This window comes from Amborella trichopoda, chromosome 7 (genome assembly GCF_054954075.1).
Source record: "Amborella trichopoda isolate Santa Cruz 75 chromosome 7, AtrichopodaSantaCruz75HAP2 v2.0, whole genome shotgun sequence".
Classification (NCBI taxonomy): Eukaryota; Viridiplantae; Streptophyta; class Magnoliopsida; order Amborellales; family Amborellaceae; genus Amborella; species Amborella trichopoda.
In genome coordinates, this window is record NC_142342.1 from 40,927,363 (window position 1) to 40,950,963 (window position 23,601).

Sequence of the window (23,601 nt, forward strand, 5' to 3'; positions counted from 1 at the left end):
ACCAGCAAAAATTAGTAATAATGATTTGAATCCCTAGGTCAAATCTTTGCAAGGCAAATATCATAATTTCAAGAGATGGTATATGGGAAGACCATGACAATTATAATGCATTTAGTCAAGGAAAATTAATTGGTGAGGCTCTCACCTCAAATGAAAAGGTGTCTTTATATTCCTGATGATTAGGGATTCAAAAATTTGCGCATCCATCCTCTCAACAGTTCGAAAAAAATAATAATAATAATAAAATTCAAGCCTTAATAATATTCCATCTTGAATATCATCTCAACAGTTCATTCGGACTGATCATTTCAATAGATCGAAGATCACTCAAAATTACGCTATTTTAGGAGCTTCACCCATCTATTTTTCGAGGGTGGAAGTATAGTTGCATGGGTTTCGAATGGTTCTTAGTCCTCAATCCATTGAAAAAAGAAGTTTTCAGACCTTTTGTGAAACTTACTATTAAAATGAATGAGTACAACCATGACCAGTATAAAGTCACATAGTGATCAAAGTTACATATACAAAGAAGTTTGGGGGGATGTATACAGCCCATTCTATGATCTGAATTCCCAACAAAACTTTAAAAATCAGATCAAGATTTCAAGCAAAAAGCCTGGAGACCCACAAAACATTATTATGTTACATGCTCAAAAAAAGATCAGATAACACAATAGGGCTGACAAAGGAGGAACTGAATCCAAGCTCACTTTGATTTTTTCTTTTTTTGAGGGAAAAGTGCACTTTAAAATTTCCAACTCCAAAACCAAGAGCACACACACAATGACACCAAAACCCAAATCTCCATCGTTATGGTAATAGTAGTAGGAAGCAAAAGAATACTTTACAAGAACTACTAGGCTTTGATACTTGTACGCCCACAAATGCTAGAGAGAAGGGTCGGAACCCTCGACCCAAATGTATTTCTTTCAAGCCTGTCATGAGAGAGTAACCAATCTGGTTGTAACACAGAAGGTGGATTCCCTTGAGAGTTCATGGATTGAGGGGGAACAACCCGGCCTTCTGAGAAAAGAGGGTTAGTCTCAAAAATGGTGTTAGAAGCTGTGAGGTCCTCGTACATAAAATTGATGTACAGTTTCTCCCTCTTGTTATGGGCCGCTGCCCTTCTCTCTACTTCGAGAAATTGACCCAATGAGGGAGTTGAATTGGGTTCGATGCTCTGAGCATCAGCTCTTGTATAGAGGCAACACCATGATTTGGAGCTCTGATTCTTATGGTTTTGCCTGGTTTGATTGAGGTCTCTTGTGTTGGTTCTTCCATTTGAGGCCCCTAATTCTTGTTGAAGGCCAATGAGGTTCCCGAGAGTGACGCTCTTGTCGTAAAAGAAAGACCCAGTAGACTGAAACAAATATTTGTGGAGAAAGCAACTGATAACGAATCTGGAGTTTAATGTTTATTGTCTAGCAACAGAAACTAAAGGTAGGATTTAAGGCATGGGTCAAAACACCAGTAAAACTCTCTCTCTCTCTCTCTCTCTCTCTCTCTCTCTCTCTCTCTCCCCCAACACCCCACAAAAACAAAAACAAAAAACCCATACCAACCTACATATGTATATTCATATAAGACAGATGATAGATTTCTCTCTGTATCTACATAAGTTCTGAAATATATACATACAACGTATAACAGACATCTCTCTCGCAATTGCATCCCACTCTCATTCCTTCTCTCTTCCTCACACTCTCTCTGAACACACATAAGACAGAGAAGACATTCGGCCTAAATCACATGAAAATGTAGAAACTGAGGTTGATTTTGACATGTTATTCAGAGGAAGAGTAGAAACATCTCATTTTCAACTATCTATTGAGCAACACTGAAATGAAAATGATGGTCCAAAAGAAACAGCTACTAGTGGTCCACATCTGAAAGAGACTCATGTTATAACAACATGACTTTTGGCATCAACACCCAAAAATATCATTATAATCTAACAATTAGAGAAAGAAGCCTAGAAAAGATTAATTCCTGAAAGATACAGATACAATTAAATCAAACTTTGAAGAACTAATGAAATTGCAATCAAATGACGAGTGCACGGTTTTTTAACATAATTTCTGGCTGGAACTGTGTGGTTATCTCACTTTTTATCAACAACCAAGAGAGAGTATTCAACATAACTTCATACAAAACAGTGCAAAAAACATTAAATGATTTCATTCATTATATATAGAGAGAGAGAACTTGCCACAGTGTCGAGATCCGATGAAGATTGGGAAGAGAAACTGGGAGATACGGCTATTAAGGTATTAAAGGCTCTGGGCTCTGTCAATACATGGTTTTCCATGAGGTTCACTCTCACATGTAATGGCTGTAAACCAAGAGGCCATCCACCTTCCTGAAAAAAAAAAAAAAAAGAAAAGAAGAGAAGAGCATTTAATTTGGACAAAATTAGTGAATCCACTAAATTCAGCACAATTCCATGAAGGGGAACATTAAAAATACCTGCTGCGCCATTTGTTTGGCCTTACTGAGTTCATCAAATCCTACTCAATCAGTAGAGAAAAAATTCCATAAATATTTGAAGTAAAAAACTCATGAACCTGCAAATAATTTCAAATGGGTATGAAGATAGACCTTTTGAGAAACTGCTGCAGATCTGAGAAGAACCTTTCAAAATGGTTGAGAAATTTTAAATGAGTTCAAATCGATCCTGCAGAAGAAACATCATTCAGCTTTCAATATGCAGAGCAGATTTACAGATTCTTCTAAAATTGACATTAACACTCAAAGAATTGAGAGGGAGAGAAAGATGTAGAGACAGCATACGAATAAACAAATGAAATTAAAAACACAGAGAATTTATCAGTCTGCGCAATGAAAAACAAAATAAGCTCTGCACAAAAAAGAATAGTACTCCGAGAAAGAAAAGAAGAAGAAGGGAACAAGTGTAAAATGAAGTTTGCTCAGCTGAGATTAGTGATCCTGTTGAATTAGAGCATGAATTTCCCAACAAAATAAAATTGAAGTATGAAGAAAAGAGTCTACACTAAAAACCCACTGAAGATTCTGAATAGCAGGAAACAGATGAGCGAAATCAAAATGTCCCACTAAATATAGTAAAACTTCCTCCAAGTACTTTAGGCAACGAAACATTTTTGAGCGGTTCATCGGCCACATTAAAAAACAGGAATTCTTATTCAAAACATCAACTCAAGATCTAAAGATCATGCCAAAGAAAGAAAACAGAGAGTGAAGAAGAAGAGCACTAAAGAAAAGCTAACTTATACTCATCACTAATAGTCTAAAACCTAGAAATCCAAACAATCTAGTTTCTAAAACCTAGAAATCCAAACAATCTAGTTTTACATCCTTTAAAAGCCCCATTTAGAACCAAGAGGAAGCAAGTCATCATGACCAAACACAAAACAGGAATATAAAACAATGAAAACCCCCATAAAAGAATCCGTGGATTCGAATGTGGGATTCATTGAACTAGAACATATAGCTAGCAACTTGACTAAATCTAGCAGAGATCAACCAAATAGAGACCACTAACCAATTGGAGCAGTCTATCGAGCACATTAAAAATAGATAGTATTTTTCTTCAAAAATACCCAAAAAAAGACCAACTAAAAAAAAAACACTAATGAAACGGGGTCAAGAAGAAAATCCATCCCACTGAAGACCCAAAATGGTAGGGAGAAACCCACAAAAATTTCTGCTAGAACTCGACATGGCCTAAACTTAGAGACATGCTCACTCTCCCACAACCTCCAAAGAGAAAGTTCAGAGAGAAAGAGAGAGATCAGTTAAACTATCCCTTATGCGGGATCTAGCCACATTTCCCTCAAACCTCAGAAAGAAACCAAGAGAGAAAACCAGCACATTGAAGCAGCAAAAATCTACTAAATGTACCTTAAGAGTCTCCAAATTAACCAAAGAGAGAAAAGAAACGAGTAGGAGAGAGAGAAACTTCAGTTAATTATAGCAGCCTCATTTCCCTCAAAACCCAAATGGAAGCCCATCAAAAGAGTAAAAGAAGATAAACATTCAAAAAGAATAGTAAAGAGTAAAAGAAGATGCAATGCAAGAAATGGCCAAAAACCCAATTTTCACCTGAGAGGCTAAAATGATTCCAAATTTCCAAGCATTAACAGGAAGAAAATAAAATGGATACATAGTCTTTTTCATATAGCTTTAGGGCCAAGAACCCATTAAAGAGCATCACCTATATCTCATGAATGTCGCAGTAAATCACAGAGAAAACAGACCCATCTCAATAAATTTCCATAAACAAGATACTTATAGCGACTTTAGAGAGAGAAAGATAAGTGGCAGACAGAAAGAGATATCTGGAAGGTACAATTAACCATATCCATGGTGAAAAACAATATTTTTACTGAGAGAGAGATCAGGAACAATCAACAAAAAAAACCCGAGTTACAAAAAAAAAAAAAAAAAAAAAAACAGCGTTCATGTCAGAGATAACTTTAAGATTAAAACTGTAAAAATGTGAACTTTGATTAATTGAAAGTTACTAACCTAGCGATAAAAATGCTTCAAAAACAGGGGGAAAATAGTGTCTTTTTGTGAGCCGACGCCAGAGTTTCAGAAGGGAGAGTAAATTTACAGGACAAAAATCATTTGAGCGCTGAAAAATTATAAACACTTCGAGAGAAAACAACTAATAGCCCCTCATTTATTGGAAAATATCAAGCTTGCACTTGCCCTTTGAGGGGGAAGAGTAGCAAAATTTGTGGATGAGGTTTCTACCACGGGTTCATGGAAACAAAATAAAGCCTCTTCTCAAAAGGACTTTCATGATAAAAAATTCTACTGTAGCTCTAAAATCAATTTTTAATACTGATAATAACATTTGAAACTTAAAAGATATATAAATCTTACGGATCTATAAATACTTATTTTTAGGGTAAAATAGACAGTCTAGATGATTTGTTACAATATAAACTTACTTTTGAGCTTAAAATCCTTTTTTTTTTCACAACTAAAATGTCCAAGCCAAGATGAGCGATATAAAAGTTTTCACAATGCTTGAAGTATAATTTTGATGAGTTATGAGTGTGGATTTACTTATTTTGATAGAGTTGTTGCCGTACCATTTTCCAATTGTCCAACGGCTCTTTGTCATACAGTAGATTTTAGGAAAATTATCGTTAATATACCTATATTTTATTATAATCAGAAAAAAAAAGCCTTCAATTTTTCAAAACCTCACCTACACCCTTTCTTACAATTTTCGGATTTTTTTGGACAAAAATAACCTTCACGGTAGTCTTTTTATCATAAAAAATATTACGATAATTTAAATACTATAATAAGTTGAAGGAGTATTACGGTAATTAAAATACCGTAATACTTTAATAGGTACCATTTTATACGGTATTTAAAATACCGTAGTAACTTCAATTAGCATTACGGTTCTTTAAGTACCGTAAAACTACTATGGCTATGACCGTGAAGCCATAAAAACTAAAACCAATTTTACAGCATTTTAAAAACTAAAACCAATTTTATGGCATTTTAAGTACCGTAAAAACTAACCCAGGTTATACGTCACTTAAAATGCCGTAAATCATTTCTCCTTATTATATTTATCTTTTTCATCTCTAGTTTTTTATGTTTATCTCTTATTTTTCTCTTTTATTCTTTTTAATATTTATCTCTTCTTTCTCTCTCTAACTGGGATATTTGGTCGTGTCCAAATTGACTCGTAGGGTAAGATTGTAGAGAGAGAAATAAGAGATAAAAGAGAATGAGAGAGTGAAAAAAATAGATAGATATGAAAAAGAATGAGAGAGAAAGAATAGATAAATATAAAAAGAATTAGAGATGAAGTAGATAAATATAAACAGAGAGAAAAAATAGATCAAAAAAAGAAATTAGTGATGAAATAGATAAATATAAAAAGGATTTGCCATATAAGATGGGTTAGTGTTTATGAGTACTTAAAACGCCGTATAAAAGTCAGTGTAAGTTTATGATACTTAAAGTACCATATAAAATGGCCTCAGTATTACGGTACTTAAAATACCATATAAAATTCTCTAAGTATTATTGTACTTAAAGTACCGTATGACTTGCACTAATTATTACGGCAATACGTGAAAGTAATTTTGGTAAAAAAAAAAAGTGTAGACGAGACAAACAAAAATTTGGAATTTTTTTCCAATTAAACTTAAATTAAAGTATATCTATGATAATTTCCTTAGATTTTACCATTTGTTTTAGGACTTTTTACTAAATTACCCAAAGCTTAAGAAACCACAAATGCAAGGACTTAGGAGTATTCACCCAAAAAAAAAAAAAATTATTGGAAAAAATAATTTATATATGGTTAAAACCTCACATATATAAATAAGGTTATCATGATCTAGACCATCTATTTTATTTGAATGGTATAGATTTGATAATATCTTAAATTTAACTGCCTTAAAATTTTACTCTCTAAATAAGGATGGCATAAAGCCTTTAACCATGTTCCTAGATCATGGCACTTCTCCAAGACTAGGTTGGAGAAGTTCGAATTTTGACTCGTTCATTACAAAAGTTTATATAGGGTTGACACCTTAAAATCTAGGAGATGCACATCCACAATCCCTTGAAAGAAACTGTTTTGATGTTTAAAAATATGAAAAAAATAATACTTAAGTCGTATTGGAAATATAAAATTGAAAATAAAGACTAAGGCGTCTCCTAACCAAGATAGAACCCTAACTATATAGCCTTGAGTCTCTATTCCTCTTGTTTTAATTCATTTTATACAATTATTGTATATGCATGTTAATTTGAATAACAAATCACTGATTCTCATCGAGTATCACTCCCTCAACTTAGGTACAATACCGTATTTTTAAACCCTAGTTTTAGGGGAGCGAAAGTAGCATGCTTTTTGGTCGTAACCTGTTGAGAAGGCATGCGAAGGCTTTGGAGTTTTTTTTTTTTTTTTTTAAAGGTGATTCAGTGTAGGAAACACGTCCATACCCGTTTTTTCATGTAACCTCTTTTTTGTTTTTTATTAATTTTATTTTTTAAGATGTCAATTGGTGGTGTCGGTAGGATTAACAATCACAACGTGAAATTTTTTTATTTTTATTTTTATTTTTATTTTTTTATTTTTATTTTTTTAAAATATCAGTTGGTGGTGTAAATAGAATTGAAAACCACAACGTGTAAACTTGGTATGGGGTGCTATCATCATGACCTAACCCCTTTCCTAACATGGTAAGGGGTGCTACCACCACGATCTAACCCCTTTCCTAACACGCGACCTAGCTCCTTTCCTAACATGGTTAGGGGTGCTACCACCACGACCTAACCCCTTTCCTAACACGACGGAAAAAGCTTTGGAGGTGAGAGAGAGAGGGTTGTTTGTCTTCCTCTGCACACATTGCCGTCTGTTAAGAAAATAATGTGCACTTAGAGATAGGGTATTCGTCTCTCTCTACATTATTTCTATGATTTATGATTTTGTCCCATTACATGTTACAAAATTCACCACTCCAGCTCGAGAGGCAGAGATTTATCCTACAAAAGTCCGCCATTTATCCTTCGATGTGGCAGGTTCCTTACGATAGGGCTGTGTTTAAAAACTATACACTGACTTTACCCAAAAATAAAAAATAAAAAAGGTCTACTCCACTTCAAGGCGAAAGCAAGACAAATCTAATCATTATAGATTATTAATTAGTATTTTTCGAGTCATATTACAAATTTAAAATATAAAATTAAAATTAAAAGAAAAAAAGATCGAACCACATACAAAAACAACATCAAATTTACGTTGTTCACTTCTTTACAGAAGCTATCTTCGTGATAGAAGATGATTAAATTCACTAGTCCCTGAGAAATTGTTCTATGTATTTTTTTTCTTCCTAAATAGAGAGAGAATTGATTTTCAACTAGTATGTTGTCTTTTTGGTGAAACCCATTTTTTTCTCAAACATTAGTGGCTTTTCCTCTTTTTTTCATATTTTTGCTCTTTATAAAATTCTAATCCTAATCATGAAGTTATATATATATATATATATATAAACGAAAACAATCCACAAAAACAAAAAAGAAGAAATAAACACAAAAGAAATAAACAACCAACCACATATCTGGTACAAAAGAATGCATTTCTTTTTTTAAAACCCAAAGTGGCTTTGGATATTAAAAATCCAAAATCAAAATGACTTTGGATTTTCATAATCCGAAATCCTTTAGTTTTTTTTTTTAACCTAACAAATTTACTTTTCAAAAATTCAAAGATGGTTATGTATATTGAAAATCCAAAATCATCAACGGGCTTTATAACATTGGATTATCGATATATGTCGTGAGGGCAAAAGAAAAGATTCAAAAAGGCGCTAAAAGGGGTTAACAAGTAATATGCAGAAATTGGAGGGTTCTCTATACCTTTATGCTTTTTATAATGATTTGTGAATTTTTGCTCTATTTTATTTTTTGTTTTTTTTTACTTTTATGTTTTGTTACAAGCAACAAATCGGATTTTCCCATAATCCATATTCTACGTAGTTTTTCCTATATTTTGTAGACTTTAATATTGTTTGACTTCTTAGTTTTTGTACTGTTTTTTGATATTTTTAACAAATTTTTTTTGTACTAGTTTGCAAATTGTTTAGTAACTTGGGCAAGTCCACTTAGACCACAAGTAACTCGACTCAAGTTAGGGCCGAGTCTCAAGCCCGAACCGAGTAATTGAAGTCAGCATCATCTTCTTGGTATCAACTTTAGCAAATGAAATTATGGCTTCTTCAGTGACCTTCCTAATTAAATGATACCCCATTCATATCTTTGATCCTTGCATGGTAAAAACTAGGTTTTTTGCCAAACATAATGCACATTGGAGATCATAATATACCTTGTTTTGATCTAGTATTAACCCAAGCTAACTCACAAGATCTGCAACCCTATAACTTCCTTTATCGCTTCAATGACTGTCATGTATTCTGCTCTAGCATCAATCCCAGTTACTTTCTGTCTATAATTTGCTAGCTTCCCAACTTTCAGTGACTAAAGAAGAAGTTGTACAGGCAACAAGCCCTTATGGTTTTTCTCGATCCTTTTTGACTTATGAAGTTTGTGCGCACGTAGGCTTTCGAGCCAGTGAAGTCACTCTTTTGAATTTCAGTGCCTCATCTTCTTCATTTGCCATCTCCCATTTGCTGCAATCCCCTTGCTCAATTTCAACATGGAAGACTTATAAAGAAACCTTTCCTGCTCAAAGAAATTGTCAGCGGACAGAGGATCCCACAACCTGTAACCCTTAACAGCATCTCCATAACCACGATCAAATACATTTTTTTTTTATATTGAGTCTAGCTCCGTAACCACGATAAAATACATTTTTTTTTATATTGAGTCTAGCTTGGTACTCTAGTCAATTTTAAGGAATAATGGGCACCCAAAAAAATTAAGAATTGAATAATTGGATGTTTTATTAGACTTTACCTCTTCGGTTGTCTTCCAAGCTATTGTTGTGGAGGAAGAACTATTCACCGAATAAAAGCTATATTAAAAATGTTGTATAAATATGGGGGTTTTCCCAGAGAGGGTACACGGTCAAATACATTATTTACTAACAAAATTACCAGAATTGCCTTGTCGACCTTCACTCATAGATTCTTTGATTTCTTCTCTCTTATCTCTATTGTGAATTTTTCATAAACATTTTGTTTTTAGATTTCTCCACCTCAAATTTTGCATATATCTAACTTCGTCATTCATCATTTTTTTTCACCCGAATCCCCATACAAACTTTGTGCTCTATTTCTGAATATAAAGTTCTCATGAATCCCTCTCTTCCGGAACTAGGAACACCAAACACAAGGATACCACTTAAGATCGCGTACATAGTTGGTTAGATGCAAAATTGTTGTATACAACAATAAAAGAAGTGCGAGAAATAAAATAAGGAACTGGTTTCTATGAGTCCATGTAGAAATGAGTCCCCTATTAAAAATCTATTTTTGAGATAGATTTTTGGACTTAATTTTTAAGGACATATAATCTCTAACATGAGGATTACGAATATGAAAAAATAAATAAATTTTAAAAATTAAAATAATAATTCTATAAGAAACATTTGGACAGTTCGTTCCAATTATGTTTAGATGGATCATCTATTTACATCAATCTTTAAGATGGATGCTTTATACCTTGGGGACCGCAAATGTAAAAATACGGTCCCCACCACATGAAACAATTGTCCATAAAACAAACATAAAAGAATTACCACAACAATACACGATTTACATAGTTCACCCTGTAGGGCTATATCTATGGTCTCGATAAGTAGAAACTCACTATCATCGTAAAGATTACAGTTTTGGGTTACAAAATACCTCTATCTAAATATTGATTAAAAACCTTATTGATCTCCCAGCTGAAGAACACCATTGATCTTCATATTTCATCATCACTACACCGCTACTAGAAAAAGAACCTTGAGAGCCATCATGGGACTCTCTTTAGAAGTGAAAACTACCAACTCAAAACTCCAAGGAAAAACCTCTTCTCTCTTGGAGGTCATATCCCTCTCTATTGGAAATACATCTCTATCTTGGAGAAAAATGGTGACTCAAGAAAGGTAAGTATTATGCCTTCCTTTGACTCACTAGTTTGTTTTTTTCACTCCCCAAAAAAATCCCTTTTTCTTATTTCCATATTGCCTTTAATGTTTTGAGGAAAACAGACATTTGGGTATCACTGAACCTAGCCTATTCTCTCTATATTTCTTTTGCTGCCTTCACAAGACATAAAAATTGATATCCATGTTTGCTTTGTGTCTCAAGAAGCCCCCTTTCTAAATGGTGCATGGGCTTTTACTTCAATTAGATTCTCTCTTTACAAAATACAATTTTACCTCTATCTATACATTGGAAAAGGGATTGGGGTCGTGGTAATAGCACCCCCACTACTTAATCATGTTGTGGTTTTCATTCTTACTGTTGTCACCGCACTAACATTCTAAAAAAACGAAGTCCTAAACTATTGAAAAAAAACACAGATAAAAAAATGTCTTCCCCGCTGCATTACCCAAAAGTAAATAAAACAAAACAAAAAAATCCATAATGAGTTTTACATACCTATCCCAAAAAGAGTACAAATTATATAACCAAAATACCCTTCCTTTTTTTAAGGTTTTACAAATGCAAGGAAGGGGCAGAGAATTTCAAACCACTATGCAACAATGTAGAAGACTTTTCGTTGCCTTCTAAGGGAAGTACAAAAAGTTGAATGGAATCCATTCACGTGGTTGGTCTAGATCATGCAATGAGAGTCCGACACCAATTGAATATCGGCCAACCCACCAACTCTAAGAGTGGACGGTTAGATGCAGCACTTTTAGAACCAGAGTGGCCGCGGACCTAATCAATGGTCTAGTCGGTGAAAATTAGTCTAACTACCGGTCGAATCAATTGAACTACTTTTTTTTTTCCTTTTATGTATGATATTATTTTTTATATTTTATAATTTTTATTATTTTGAAACGGCGAGACAAGAGGTGATAGAGTTTGAAATTAATTGAAAAAATTTAAGTAAGGCACGAATAGAAGATAAGATGAGAGATAGTAGATTTAGGTGGGCTGACCACATGTACAGCAGACTCAATACAACGCCGATTAGGATGTGCATGTTAGTTCAAGTGGAAGGTTCAAGAAAAATAAGAGGTAAGCCCAAAAGAACATGGATGGAAGTAGTAAGAAAAGATATAGGGATTTATGACCTCACTGAGGGTATGAATGATAGGATCTGTATAGCCTACCCCAATTAGTTGGAAAAAACAATAATGATGATGTTTTCTATTATTTTGACACATTTTCAAATGTTTTGGTAAAGATTGGAAAGTGTTTTGGCCATGAATACTTTTTTTTACATTTTCCCTTTTTTAGGTTTATTTCTAAAACACCCCCATGACAAATTGATTTTTTTCATAATATACCTTTTCACTATTTTTTTAACTTCACTTAAATGTATTTTGTTTGATTTTACTTTTTAAAATATTTTCTTATTTTTCAGATTTTTTGTATTTTTTATTTTTTAACACTTTTTGGCCTCCAAGTAACTTAATGCAAGCCCCATGGCCTAGTCATGATTTCCCACACTATGCTAAAGAATATGCAAGAAAAATTGCTTTTCTTTAGCATGTTCAACCAATTAAAGACAACCAATAAACATCAGTTTTGAACAATTTTTTAGTAAATTAAATTTTTGCATTGTACCACACACCAATCAATTATCCGATGTATTGGTTCTGAATCCAATATTGAGAACAAGTATCATATTTTGGCTAACACATTGTATTCCATTTGTGAATGGCTCATTGGATCATTTAAATTTTTCTTTTTTCCTGAGTAGTTCAATTAGTAATCAAACTTGAGATGCGGCATTGCTAAACGGCAGTTGCTAACCTCTCAAGCCCAAGCCTGATTCCTGGATCCAATTCTCTAGCTTGGCCCATCTGGAAACAAAAAGACCCAATGGCACATGTTGAAGGTGATATAAAAAAATATGCTCAATTATGTGTGGCTCGTTAGCCCTAGGTCAAGCCCTTTTTCTCTTTATCATTATCTTTCTTTTTTGCCTAAAGGGAACACAAAAAACAATCTATTTTCTTCTATACCTTTAAGTCATCCAACCCCACCATAGTTTTCTCTAGTTGTAAAGGCTATACTCTATTATATTATATTGAATTTCAAGTATGTTCTATTATATTGGAATTGAATATGCAAAACATACTATATGCCCATCGATGTTTCATGGTAGTGTTTTTTCCTTAGTTTTGGTGCATTGAATTCAAATTGTTTATTTTATTTTATTTTTTTTATTTATCATAATTCAATGGTGAAGACACGCCCCCGTTTTTTTGCATAGCTTAGGGAGTTAGCTTTTTAAAGTGTTAATGGGTGGTATTAGCAAAATTGAAAATCACAACGTGGTAACTAGGTACGGGGGTACTACCACCACAGCCTAACCCTTTATTTTAGTAGATTGAATGTTAGGGGTTATCTAATCCTATTATTGACTGATGGCCCAGCTCTTTCCACATAGGAGATTATAAAATTGCAATTGCTGTCATTTAAAAAGTCTGAGTACCTTTTTTCCACTTGGAAACAATAGAGGTAAATGGTATCATTGTATACAATCCCTATACTAAATTATCATAATGTAGTTGATCAACGGTCCTACATATCAAGTTTCATTCCTTTAGTTCAAATACCCAAAAGAAACTGGGAAAACATTTTGTTTGCCCTAGACAAATCTTTGCAGTGGTATGCTCTCTTCCATTTTGGGGCACTAGGGGCTTCTGTTTTGCCCCATACTTGAGACATTCTATCGAACACAATGAGGTTTGTCTATTTGATGTGCAGCTAGGTCTACCCCTTTATGAACTCAAGATCAAGTTTTATTTTTCGAAATTGTTTATCTGATGATGATGAAGTCCACTAGATTTGACTCAAACAAAGTCACCTATTTTCTTTCCTAAAAGAGTTGGCCACTATATTCACTTCATTTTTCCTCTGATAAATTATTATTCAGGTTTTTTTTTCACGAACTTCTTTTCAGGATTCATGAGAATTGCGTGTGGAGTTTTTTGTTCTTTTTGCTTAATTCAGTGGTAAACACAAGTCCCTACTTGTTTTTTCATACAGACAGGGACTCAAAATTTTTTCAAGGTGTCAATAAGTTGTGTCAACAAGATTGAAAACCACAATGGTAACTAGATACAGGGGTGCTACCACCACGAACCAGCCCCTTTCCTAAAAAATAAAAAATACATGCAGAATACAAATTTCTCTAAAGCACGAAAAGGGGAAGAGCAAAAACTATTGCGATCTACCAATCGGCGGACCAAGTATTTTCCATGGGCACACCAAGAAAGATGCCATCCATGGATTTTCAAAATCCAAGATTTGCTACCCCTTGTCAATCAAATTTGGAGTATGAAAATTTAAGATTCTTGATTTCGTCCTACTCAAATGCCCCTGAGAGCCTACTTGGATTCTGGAAAAATATTTTTGATAGTGTTTTGCTAGGGACATTTCACATTTCTACTGTTTGGATCCAAATCTAGGACACATTTCTACTGTTTGGATCCAAAATCTAGGACGGAATATCAAGGCCGAAACATCTAAAGCCCAAAATAGAGAAAATTTGTATCCTTCCCATGAACTAAAAAATTATGTTTTCATGCAATTTTTTTCCTATCATGGTGCCAGAAAAATCAAAACGGGCCTAATGCCCAATGGCACCCCAAACATTCCAACACAGATTCATCTAACAATCAAAGGCTCAGATTCGATACGCCACACCAGAAAAACCGAAACATCAACTCAGAATCCAACCTATTAAAAAACTTGCGGGGTATGTCAACCATGAGGCCTCCACCCTAACCCCTTTCCAATGTAAAAAAAGGCAACCTAAAGTAGGCATATAACAAAAACCAGAATAGGGAATGTTACAGGGAATTAGAGTTTTGTCTCCAGGTCCCAATGAGAAAAGTTACAGTTCACTAACCAAACCCAACATTGGAAAGCATCATATAGCACAAAGCTTTTTATTAAAGTTTCTCTTTCTTCGTGTAATATCATAAACAAAGAAATCACCCCTTTCACTCCTCTACCACAACACCGATCTCGCCCTTCTCAAGCAAATCATAGAACTCCTTGGTTTTCCTCTGTTCATTCCAGTGATGCATCTTCCAAAGACCTCCAGCAAAGAGGCCAAGAGTAAGCCCATAGCAAATCTCCTTCACGATGCTCGGTCCTTTGTAGACCACGTGACCTATACTGTGGGCAGGCATCCTTACCAGTCAACGGCCCTCTTCTCTGAAAAACAACAGTCCTTATCAATTACTAAACTGCAGAGTGAGCATTTTATTTAAAACAATGATGGGGTTTTGGTGCATCCCAATTCCAATGTGGTCTCCTTCCAACAAACCAACTTAAAGATGTATTTTGGATCTAAATTTTCAGAGGTCAACAATCTTGACTATTGCAATTATAAATCTGGAAAAAAAATGACTTTTGAACCTTAAAAAAAAAAAAAGAAAAAAAAAAAGAAAGAGATAAGAAGACTATTTTAAAATTTCTTTTTAGACCAATCATATTTAATTCTTCACATATCATATCTAAACTAATTTTTTAGCTGCAAAATCATGGATCTTCAGAGGTTATGCATCTAGAGCTACTTAGTGTGTTTCAGATCCTAATCCATCTCTACGATGGATTTTTCGAAGGGCACACCTTTTAATAGGAACGTGCCAAAGACTTTACCCTTAAAATAATGTACACTTTAATAATATATCAGCATGTTTATCAAAGAAGGAATGAACACACGATATATACATGCTTAACAATATCGTGACACTTTGATCAAGATAAAAAAAAAGAAAATGTTGCCAAAGCTCCATCAATTATATAATCCGTGTATTTATAATGGGATAAACTTTCTAGAGCAATAATCATCAGCATGTCAATCAATTGGAAAAGAAAAAGGAAATAATATCAGACATTGCAAAAGAAAAAAGGAAATACACGAGTTATTCTCTCAAGTTTGTTCAACAGAAGCACTAAAAGCCAAAGCTTTTAGCATCTCAAAGTCTCAAGCACCACAAAATATCCACAGAAAAATAAAATATAAAGACAAATGTAGGAAACAGTCAAGATCTAAGTCACCATGGGCACTTGTTTAAGTTTTCTGCAATTTTTTTTTTTTTTTAATTGTCGAAGATATCTTATATTACTATACCAAAAAATTATGACGCATGATGTGAACCCCCACAAAAGGCCCAGCCTTTGAGATCATGTAACAAAAATGGTGCTCGGGAATAGCACTCTATACATAGAGAAAGAAACCTAAAAATAAATTAAAAAAAAAAAAAACCAAAAAACCAAAACAAAATAACGAAAAACAAACAAGCCAGAAAATCAGAAGGCCAAAAATGTGGAATTGGGCTCGAAAACTTGCTGGTTCGGTTCCACTGCTGAGTCCTGTGGAAGATCATTGTCATATAAATTACACTCTATGTATCTATGCATAAACTTTTTTATGAGTGCAATCAAATGTGTACCCACTAAGATAACATCTCCAGATTCACAGAGGGCACAGGGTCCAGTTAAAGTCCAAACTGGTCGAGCCAACTAGTCCATTCCGTGCATTGTAACATTGCAAACAAAATAAACCACACTGGTTTTCTCCTCTTACTAGCCTTAGAGAAGATGCAATCAAGTAACACATATGCATGACATTAGACCCTTTTTCTCTACAACGGGGCGAAAAAAATTTCCTTTCTCGGCGTACAAATGGAACAAAGGAATATTAAATTTTTGATGAAGAATCAAAGGGATACTAAGTTCTGACTTCTTTTTCTTCCAGTGTCAAAAGTCAAAACTTAAATAACACATTCGTTTTGATTCAGATCAAAACAACAAGTTTTCACACATTTGCATTGGACATTTCCTGGGCAGTAACCTGCACCTGTTGTTAGACTTAAGATATAACAGATCTCCCCCAGAGTGCCCGTTACTTATATTTCACAAGATGCACCAATATGTGATACAGTTGCCACCAAAAGCCCCCATTCTATCACCTTTGTATTCTAAACCAATCCTTTGTATTCTAAACCAATTTACACAAACAGGCATCACTTAACCAAAACAAATGTAAAGTGCTAGAGCAATAAAACACACTAATCTACAATTAGCGAAAGTTTAAACATTATAGTATGCCATACATGCTATACAACTACATAGATAGATCTGCAAGAAGAGTGTTACACGACTAGGAATCCATAATAATATGTATGTCAAAAATCTGGGGTAAATAAAACACTACCGACGAGACTACCTAAAGGGCCAGATATACCAGGTTCTTTTTTCTGTCTTTTTTAATTGCTCAGGTTTCCCACATTTTTACCACTCTAGTGACCCATGTGGACGAGTATAACAGGTGACTGAGTTTGCCTTAAATTCAACTATTCTGAATTAAGAAAATAAACATATTAAAGTCCATCTACACCTTCCAATCCCAAATGGTCAGTCAACCTTCCAAGTTCGTGGAGCGAAGTAGAGAGTCATCGAAGCAATAATTTCCCAACAAAACACCTAGGTATCGACCAGGGAGTGTTAGTTATGCTTCCTAAATCCAATCAACTGCAAGTACCCACAACTAAGTACTCAACAACTAACAAATGTATCCTTTGGCCATTCAAGTGAGTCATCAAGAAACTCACAGTATCTATAGAAGTTACAAGCCTAATTGAAATGTAGTCCTCTCACATCAACTCCTCACATATCATGACAGTGCCACATGTACTATTCCACAATCACTGGAACAAGCGACAAAAATTGAACAAAGGAGTTTCTGAAAATATCATGAAATTAATCTCACTGTCAAAATATTTTGACTCGCTATCCTCACCTCACAGACTGTCTGCATTTCATCTTTTTCAGGGGAAACAAATAGAAAACTTTTGCTTCTTTTCATAAAGAATCAAAGTATCCCACCCAGTTGGAGACTGTGAACCCAATCCAAGAAGAGAGCACCTACCCACAATACCTACGATCATAGCATAACAGAACCCTAGTTTTACCATATCCATCTGCAAGGTGACCAGAGCCCACAAAAAAATAAAAAATAAATAAATATGCTAGCTTTACTCCCTTCTGTGGACCGTAACTAACCCAAAATTAGTACAACATGGTTGAAGTAAATAACACAACCATGCTTGTAACTAGTTTCTTTCTTTCTTAACAATTCACCATTCCTTGATTTGAAGCATTCTTAAGCTAGTTTGGCTAAATGGCTTCACAACTTCGCTATCTAGACAACCTTGCAATACCAATAGGCACATTTAAGGTATCAAGTCGTTACAAAATATTGAGACCTAGTACTAAACTAGTTAGGGGGGGCAATTTAGTGCAATTGGAAGGCTCTAAAAGGGCAAGGAGGCCCAAAAGGATATGGATGGAAGTAGTGAGAAGAGATATAGTGACTTATGGTTTGACTGGCGGTATGGCCCTTGATAGAGCAGAATAGCGGAATAGGATGTAACCAACCCCAAATAGTTGGGATAAAGCTCTGATGATGATGGTGATGATGAAGTCTATCCAAAATGCCCCAATTATGTCAACGAACATTCTAAGCCTTAAAACTGACCCACCATGGATGGGACAAAATGAGTCACAGACTAAATATTACTGGCTCTCCAAACAAAATAAAAAAGAAATCATATTGGCTAAAATAGACCTATACTCGTATGATATATAGAAAGACCCATCTTTACAATGGAATAACATAGCCTTATATTTAAAACATGCAGAAACAACAAATACACAAACGAAATATAGTGGAACACTTGCATTAATGTATATTCAACAAAAAATACCAACCAAGGAAGGTTAATCAGACCCATAAATTCCTCAATTGGGGTGGTTTTAAATATTGAACATGCTAGACACAACTTACTGCAAGCAGCACCCATGAGATACCATGACTGTTATTAATGGAGTCATGATGTCACTTCCAATTCCCTTAGAACTACAAAAACGAATGTGCTCCTTACTAAGAACAAAACTTTCAAGTTCTCTACACAAATGGGTCAACCCCTAAGAAATATATACTGAGTAAAAAACTAGAAACAAAAGCTGTCATGTAATTTCTTCTTGATTCAATATTCACAAAATCAACTCCAAATTGCTGGCATCTCTATGTTTTCTGTTTTACGGGTAACACTTTTTCTTCTTGCTCCTTGAGGTTCAATCCACTTCACCGCAACCCTCATCTTCAATGTCCATGTGGTGCCATAAGGTTCAACACTGACTGCAGATAGCACAACCCACGAGTGGCATTGGACACATGCAGACTCAAGCCGTTTGCAAAAGATACAAACTTTACCACTTTCTTGACCAAGTATGCAGGTCGTCTGGTCTCATGTTTTTCTTACTCTTTTTATCCTTGCCAAATTTCTCAGCCTTCCATGAAATACTAATGACATACACCATTTCTTCAGGCACAAAGACTCATCTCCACATTAATCATACCAGAAGTGTGAATATTTCAATTGAACTATGAAAGAAAAGTTGCGACTTTGTCCAACTAGTACAAAGCACAGTATAATGCAACTCTGCTCCTATACCAAGGGTAGTTTGGGCCTTTACTAATCTAAAATGGGGCATTTTTTCTCAAAAATATATGGATACCTTTCAATTTTTGTTTTAAAGATCACAGAGTCGACACAGACTTGCGTTTTAAAGATCACAGAGTCGACACAGACTTGCTGAGTCCACTCAGAGTGGCACCCCAACAAGTCTCCAGCCGAGTTTCTTACGCCTCTTCTTCTGTTTCTAGGAAAGACTCAGCCTTCAATTCTCTTGGGCTCTGCCAAAGTCTTGAGGCCAGTCAACTAAACTCAGGGCTATGTCAAGTCCTGAGCCAAGTCCGGGGTACAAAACTTTGTTCCCTCTGATTGTTGAAATCATTGGGATTCCCTACATGCTCCAACTTACTGTCAACAATCCTCTAATACACACTCCCACATGCCATAAGCTCTCTAACCAAATTTTGTTTTAAAAATCGCAGAGTCGACACAGACTTGCCAAGTCCACTTGGAGTACCACCCTGATAAGTCTCAAGCCAAGTCATAGGAAACTAAGCCTGTCTCAATCCCTTCCTCTAATTTGAGGAAACACTTGGAGTGGCACCCCACCAAGTCTCCATTCAAGTCATAAGAAACCACACCTGCCTCAATTTCTTCTTCTATTTCTAGGAAAGACTCAGCCTCCAATTCTCTTGAGCTCTGCCGAAGTCTTGCCTGTGAAATAAACTAGAGGCTATGTCAAGGCATCAACCAAATCCAAGGTATAAACTTTGATCCCTATGATTGATGAAATTGTTGTGATTCCCTACATGCTCGAAATTACTGTCAAGTGTCAACAATCCTCTAATACACACTCCCACATGCCATAAGTTCTTTTCCACTACTGGGAAGCATCAATAAGCCCTTGCGTGCATCTCATGAAAAGATATACACAAACAGAAGCATAAAAATACCGTACCACTAAAACAAAAAGCATAGTAACTAACCAAAAAAGATAAAGTAGAAATAATAGTCGCATAACTCGCAATACCCAAAATGCAACCGCTCATGATCTCATTATCAAATAAAGCCAGATCTGAAATTGGTTTCAGATTTCAAGGTGCAAACTGGAAACCATGAAGCACAAACCAGGTCATGAATCATGCAGTGTTGACAAAAGCAAAGTTAAGATTTCTTCATGAGTGTGAGGTCCAGGACCTGATCCGCAACTACCTACAAATCAACCATATTTACTGGGTCCCTAAGTTATTTTCGAACAATTCACAAAGGGAGTTGCATTTTGCTTCCTGACAAAACAACCTAAGAGCACTACAAAATCCTCAAGCAATTGAATCATACTATACACATGGTGGTTTGTCGGATATTTTCTCTAACTTCAACTAAAAAATGCAACTAAACAATACCCGACAGATGCACTATTATTCATTAATTCAACTTTCAACTATTTACAAATTACGGGTAGCACAAAGAAAACCATTCATGCATATAACCACTGTTCATGACAGTTCTAGAAAGAATCCAAAAGACCAAAACCAAAGAAAAGGATATCAAACATAGACTCTATTTGAAGGTTCAATAAGAGCTCTAGTATTGGAGGCAGATGCACTGGCATTGGAGGACGGATGGTTTCCAAGGTAAACAAATGGGCAACCAGCTATAACGCACCTTCATGACACAGATGAAACATACAGGAGAAACATAAAACTGGGAAGTAGGACACAAACCGTGGGAGGCCTCTGTCAATTCAACGAAAAGTAAACCCATGTAACAGGTAGTTAGAGAACGCACCGCCACATTTCCCTAGTGATTGCTAATATCCAAGGTCAACAGTTAGTGCAAACAAAATTCTAGGAGTCAAGCTGCAGCACCTTAAAGTCAAGATCACAAATTAGTTTTAAAGTTCATCTGCAAATTTCGCATTCTTTTGATGATTAGTGGCAATCAATCACTCAGACATAAAAATGATCATTCAAGGGAAGCCCTTGACATCCATTATAAACAATGTTTAAAAACTTGGCAAGTTGCCCAAAACTCTTGGAACCAGCACCCTGCCAATTCCAAATGACTGAGACTCATCTGATCCTAATCATGATCGAGTTTGTCTAAGTCTGGTACAACTCTGTCCGAGCTTCAAAAAATGAGCAAATATTATCTGGAAAAATGTGGCTTTTTTAAGATGAACTGGATTAAACTTAGGACTCGACCGAGTCATCCGGTCCCAGCCCTGCCCTGTTCCATGTTTTAAACTTATTCCAAGTCAGTTAGTAGGCATTTAAACTTTGGTATCACCAACCCAGTTCTTGCGGATCTTAAACAACCGACCCAACCACAAGAAGTTGACAATTATCAACTGGGGCTCCCTCCTAAGTGCAGAGAGATTTAAACATATGAACTTTCATATATCCTGTCATCAGATCTTCATACAGAAATTCAATTTTCTTATGGTTCATTTGGCTCCCTGCATATGCAAACCCATGTTTTGGTTCATATATTGATTACGATAACAAAAGTTTTGCAAAACCTGTTTTATGGGCGTAACCCAAGTTATGCAATCACCTATTTGGGTCACCAGTTTGCAGATCCTAGGATTGCAGTAAATAAAAAAATCCTCTAAACCCCAATTTATAACAGATCTTAACGGGTTTTAACTATACAAAACAAGAAACTTCTAATAACTTATTGAACTTCTAATAACAGATCATAAGAGGTTTTTGCCTCTGCTGAAAAATACAAATCCTGTTTCTATTCACCTAAACCTATCAAGCATGTTGAAAAACGGAACAAAGAAAACCATTTTTTATTGATTCATGATAAAAATGGAACATTTCATCCTAGAAACAAACAGGAACGACCAAATAATCTTTGTTCCAAAGTATATAAAATGTATGTTTGGACACCTCATAAACAAGGGGTGAAATATAATGAGAAATCCAATCCGAACAGAGAAACATCTCCAAAAAAAATAGAATAAAAAGTACAGGAAAAGGAGATCAGTACACACAGTTTATCCATAGTTTTAATAATTTTGGATATTTCAGTTTGGGAACAGAGAAACCAAAACTTATCTCACTACTACAAAGAGTTGTCAGCTGCGCCCAAAATTAAAATCCATCTCAACAGAGAAACTAAAACTTATCTCACTACTACAAAGAGTTGTCAGCTACACCTAAAACTAAAATCCATCTCCTCACTCGGTTTCGACAATAGATAGCCATGACCCCCCTTTTATTTGTTAGAATCACATTCAATTTACAATCTACCCAAAACAAGTGTTCTCTAGCATAAAAGAATATGGCTTAATATAGTCACCTTCATCAAGAAAATAAAAAATATAGCATAAATAAAAATATCACCGGCACTGGAAATAATTGCGGTTCATCTACACCAGACATCATGAGAACAGATGGTAGATCCCGGCATTAAATATGGTGCATACAACTTTTCCTCAAATAGATTCATCAAAAAAAAAAAAAGTAGAAGAAATGTTTCATCCAAAAAGGGTACAGCATAGTAACAAACAAAAAAATACATAAAAAAAAGAAATAAAATTTATAGAAAAGGAGATTAAACGATTTATCTAGGGAGCTTAAAAGGGATGGAGATTCTCTGTTTTTGCTTGCAAAAAACAAAACAAAAAAATAGATTTATTAAACAAATCCAAAAAAACAAAAAAAGCATGATAGCAAACAAATCATCGGTAGACTGTAAGTAAAATACTCGAGCAACTAATTTAAGGAAATAAAAAATAGGAAATATGTTATCTAAAACCCAAGCCCAACAAAAAATTGTTCAAAAAAAAGGGAAAAATTTCACAGGACGAGGATCGCTTTCAATATACATACAACTAGAGGGCTTGCAAGAGAGAGAATTATGGCAAAAAAAGCATAAAAAAATGGAGCAAAAAATAATATGAAGTTTTCTGCATACCTCAGAAATGGAATTCAGAGAAGAGAGAGAAAACGTGAGAATCGGTTTTCTTGGACGATTTGGGGTTGTTACTCAAGAGCTTCCAACCCTTCTTCAATGTTGAAGAAAGGGTTTTTAAGAGGGAGAAGTATTTGCAGATTAAAAGAAGGAAAATGGTTTGATAGGGCTGCAGCCCTATCAAAATAAGTAAAGCCTCACCTAGTAACTAATCGAAAATTGCGACTCTCAAATATTGGAAAATCGTTTATCTTGGCTGGAACATTACGGTTGTCAGGATTTCATTATATACTGTAATAAATTATCAAAACCTTTTATTTTATCCTAAAAATAAGTGTTCATCGGATTTCAATATTGTAATTTTTTAGTTTTAAGATATGTTGGTGCCATTATGGAAATTGATTTTAGAGCAATTTATTTATAGAGCCGAAAGTAATTTATAGGAGGATTTTAGGTGAGGCTTTATTTTGTTTTCATAAAACCTGGGCCTTATACAAACTTAAGAATTTAACAATCTTGCATCAATTTTTTATAGGTGCGGTTCTATAGACAATCAAAATAAAGCGTACCCTTGAGAACTGCGGTTT

The 23,601-nt window shown here is 34.8% G+C and overlaps 2 protein-coding genes across 7 annotated transcripts; both read right to left on the reverse strand.

Moving 5' to 3' along the window:
* Positions 1 to 435: 435 nt before the first annotated feature.
* Positions 436 to 4,599, reverse strand: LOC18423012 (uncharacterized protein At3g17950). 6 transcript variants are annotated; one of them, XM_020668774.2, is made up of 5 exons: positions 4,507 to 4,599; positions 2,599 to 2,674; positions 2,467 to 2,507; positions 2,210 to 2,359; positions 436 to 1,360 (listed from the first exon to the last, which is right to left on the reverse strand). In XM_020668774.2, exons 3-5 carry the CDS (start codon positions 2,476 to 2,478, stop codon positions 857 to 859), a joined length of 666 nt encoding a protein of 221 aa, XP_020524433.1. In that variant the 5' UTR covers positions 2,479 to 2,507; positions 2,599 to 2,674; positions 4,507 to 4,599; the 3' UTR covers positions 436 to 856. The 6 variants fall into 6 exon arrangements, with proteins under 6 accessions (XP_020524433.1, XP_006827625.1, XP_020524444.1 ...); XM_006827562.4 differs by lacking the exon at positions 4,507 to 4,599 and adding an exon at positions 4,193 to 4,314; XM_020668785.2 differs by lacking the exon at positions 4,507 to 4,599 and adding an exon at positions 4,081 to 4,244.
* A 9,798-nt stretch (positions 4,600 to 14,397) lies between these two features.
* On the reverse strand, positions 14,398 to 23,101 carry LOC105420987 (cytochrome c oxidase subunit 5C-like). The gene is made up of 2 exons (XM_011626741.3): positions 23,018 to 23,101; positions 14,398 to 14,819 (listed from the first exon to the last, which is right to left on the reverse strand). Exon 2 carries the CDS (start codon positions 14,792 to 14,794, stop codon positions 14,603 to 14,605), a length of 192 nt encoding a protein of 63 aa, XP_011625043.1. The 5' UTR covers positions 14,795 to 14,819; positions 23,018 to 23,101; the 3' UTR covers positions 14,398 to 14,602.
* Positions 23,102 to 23,601: the final 500 nt, after the last annotated feature.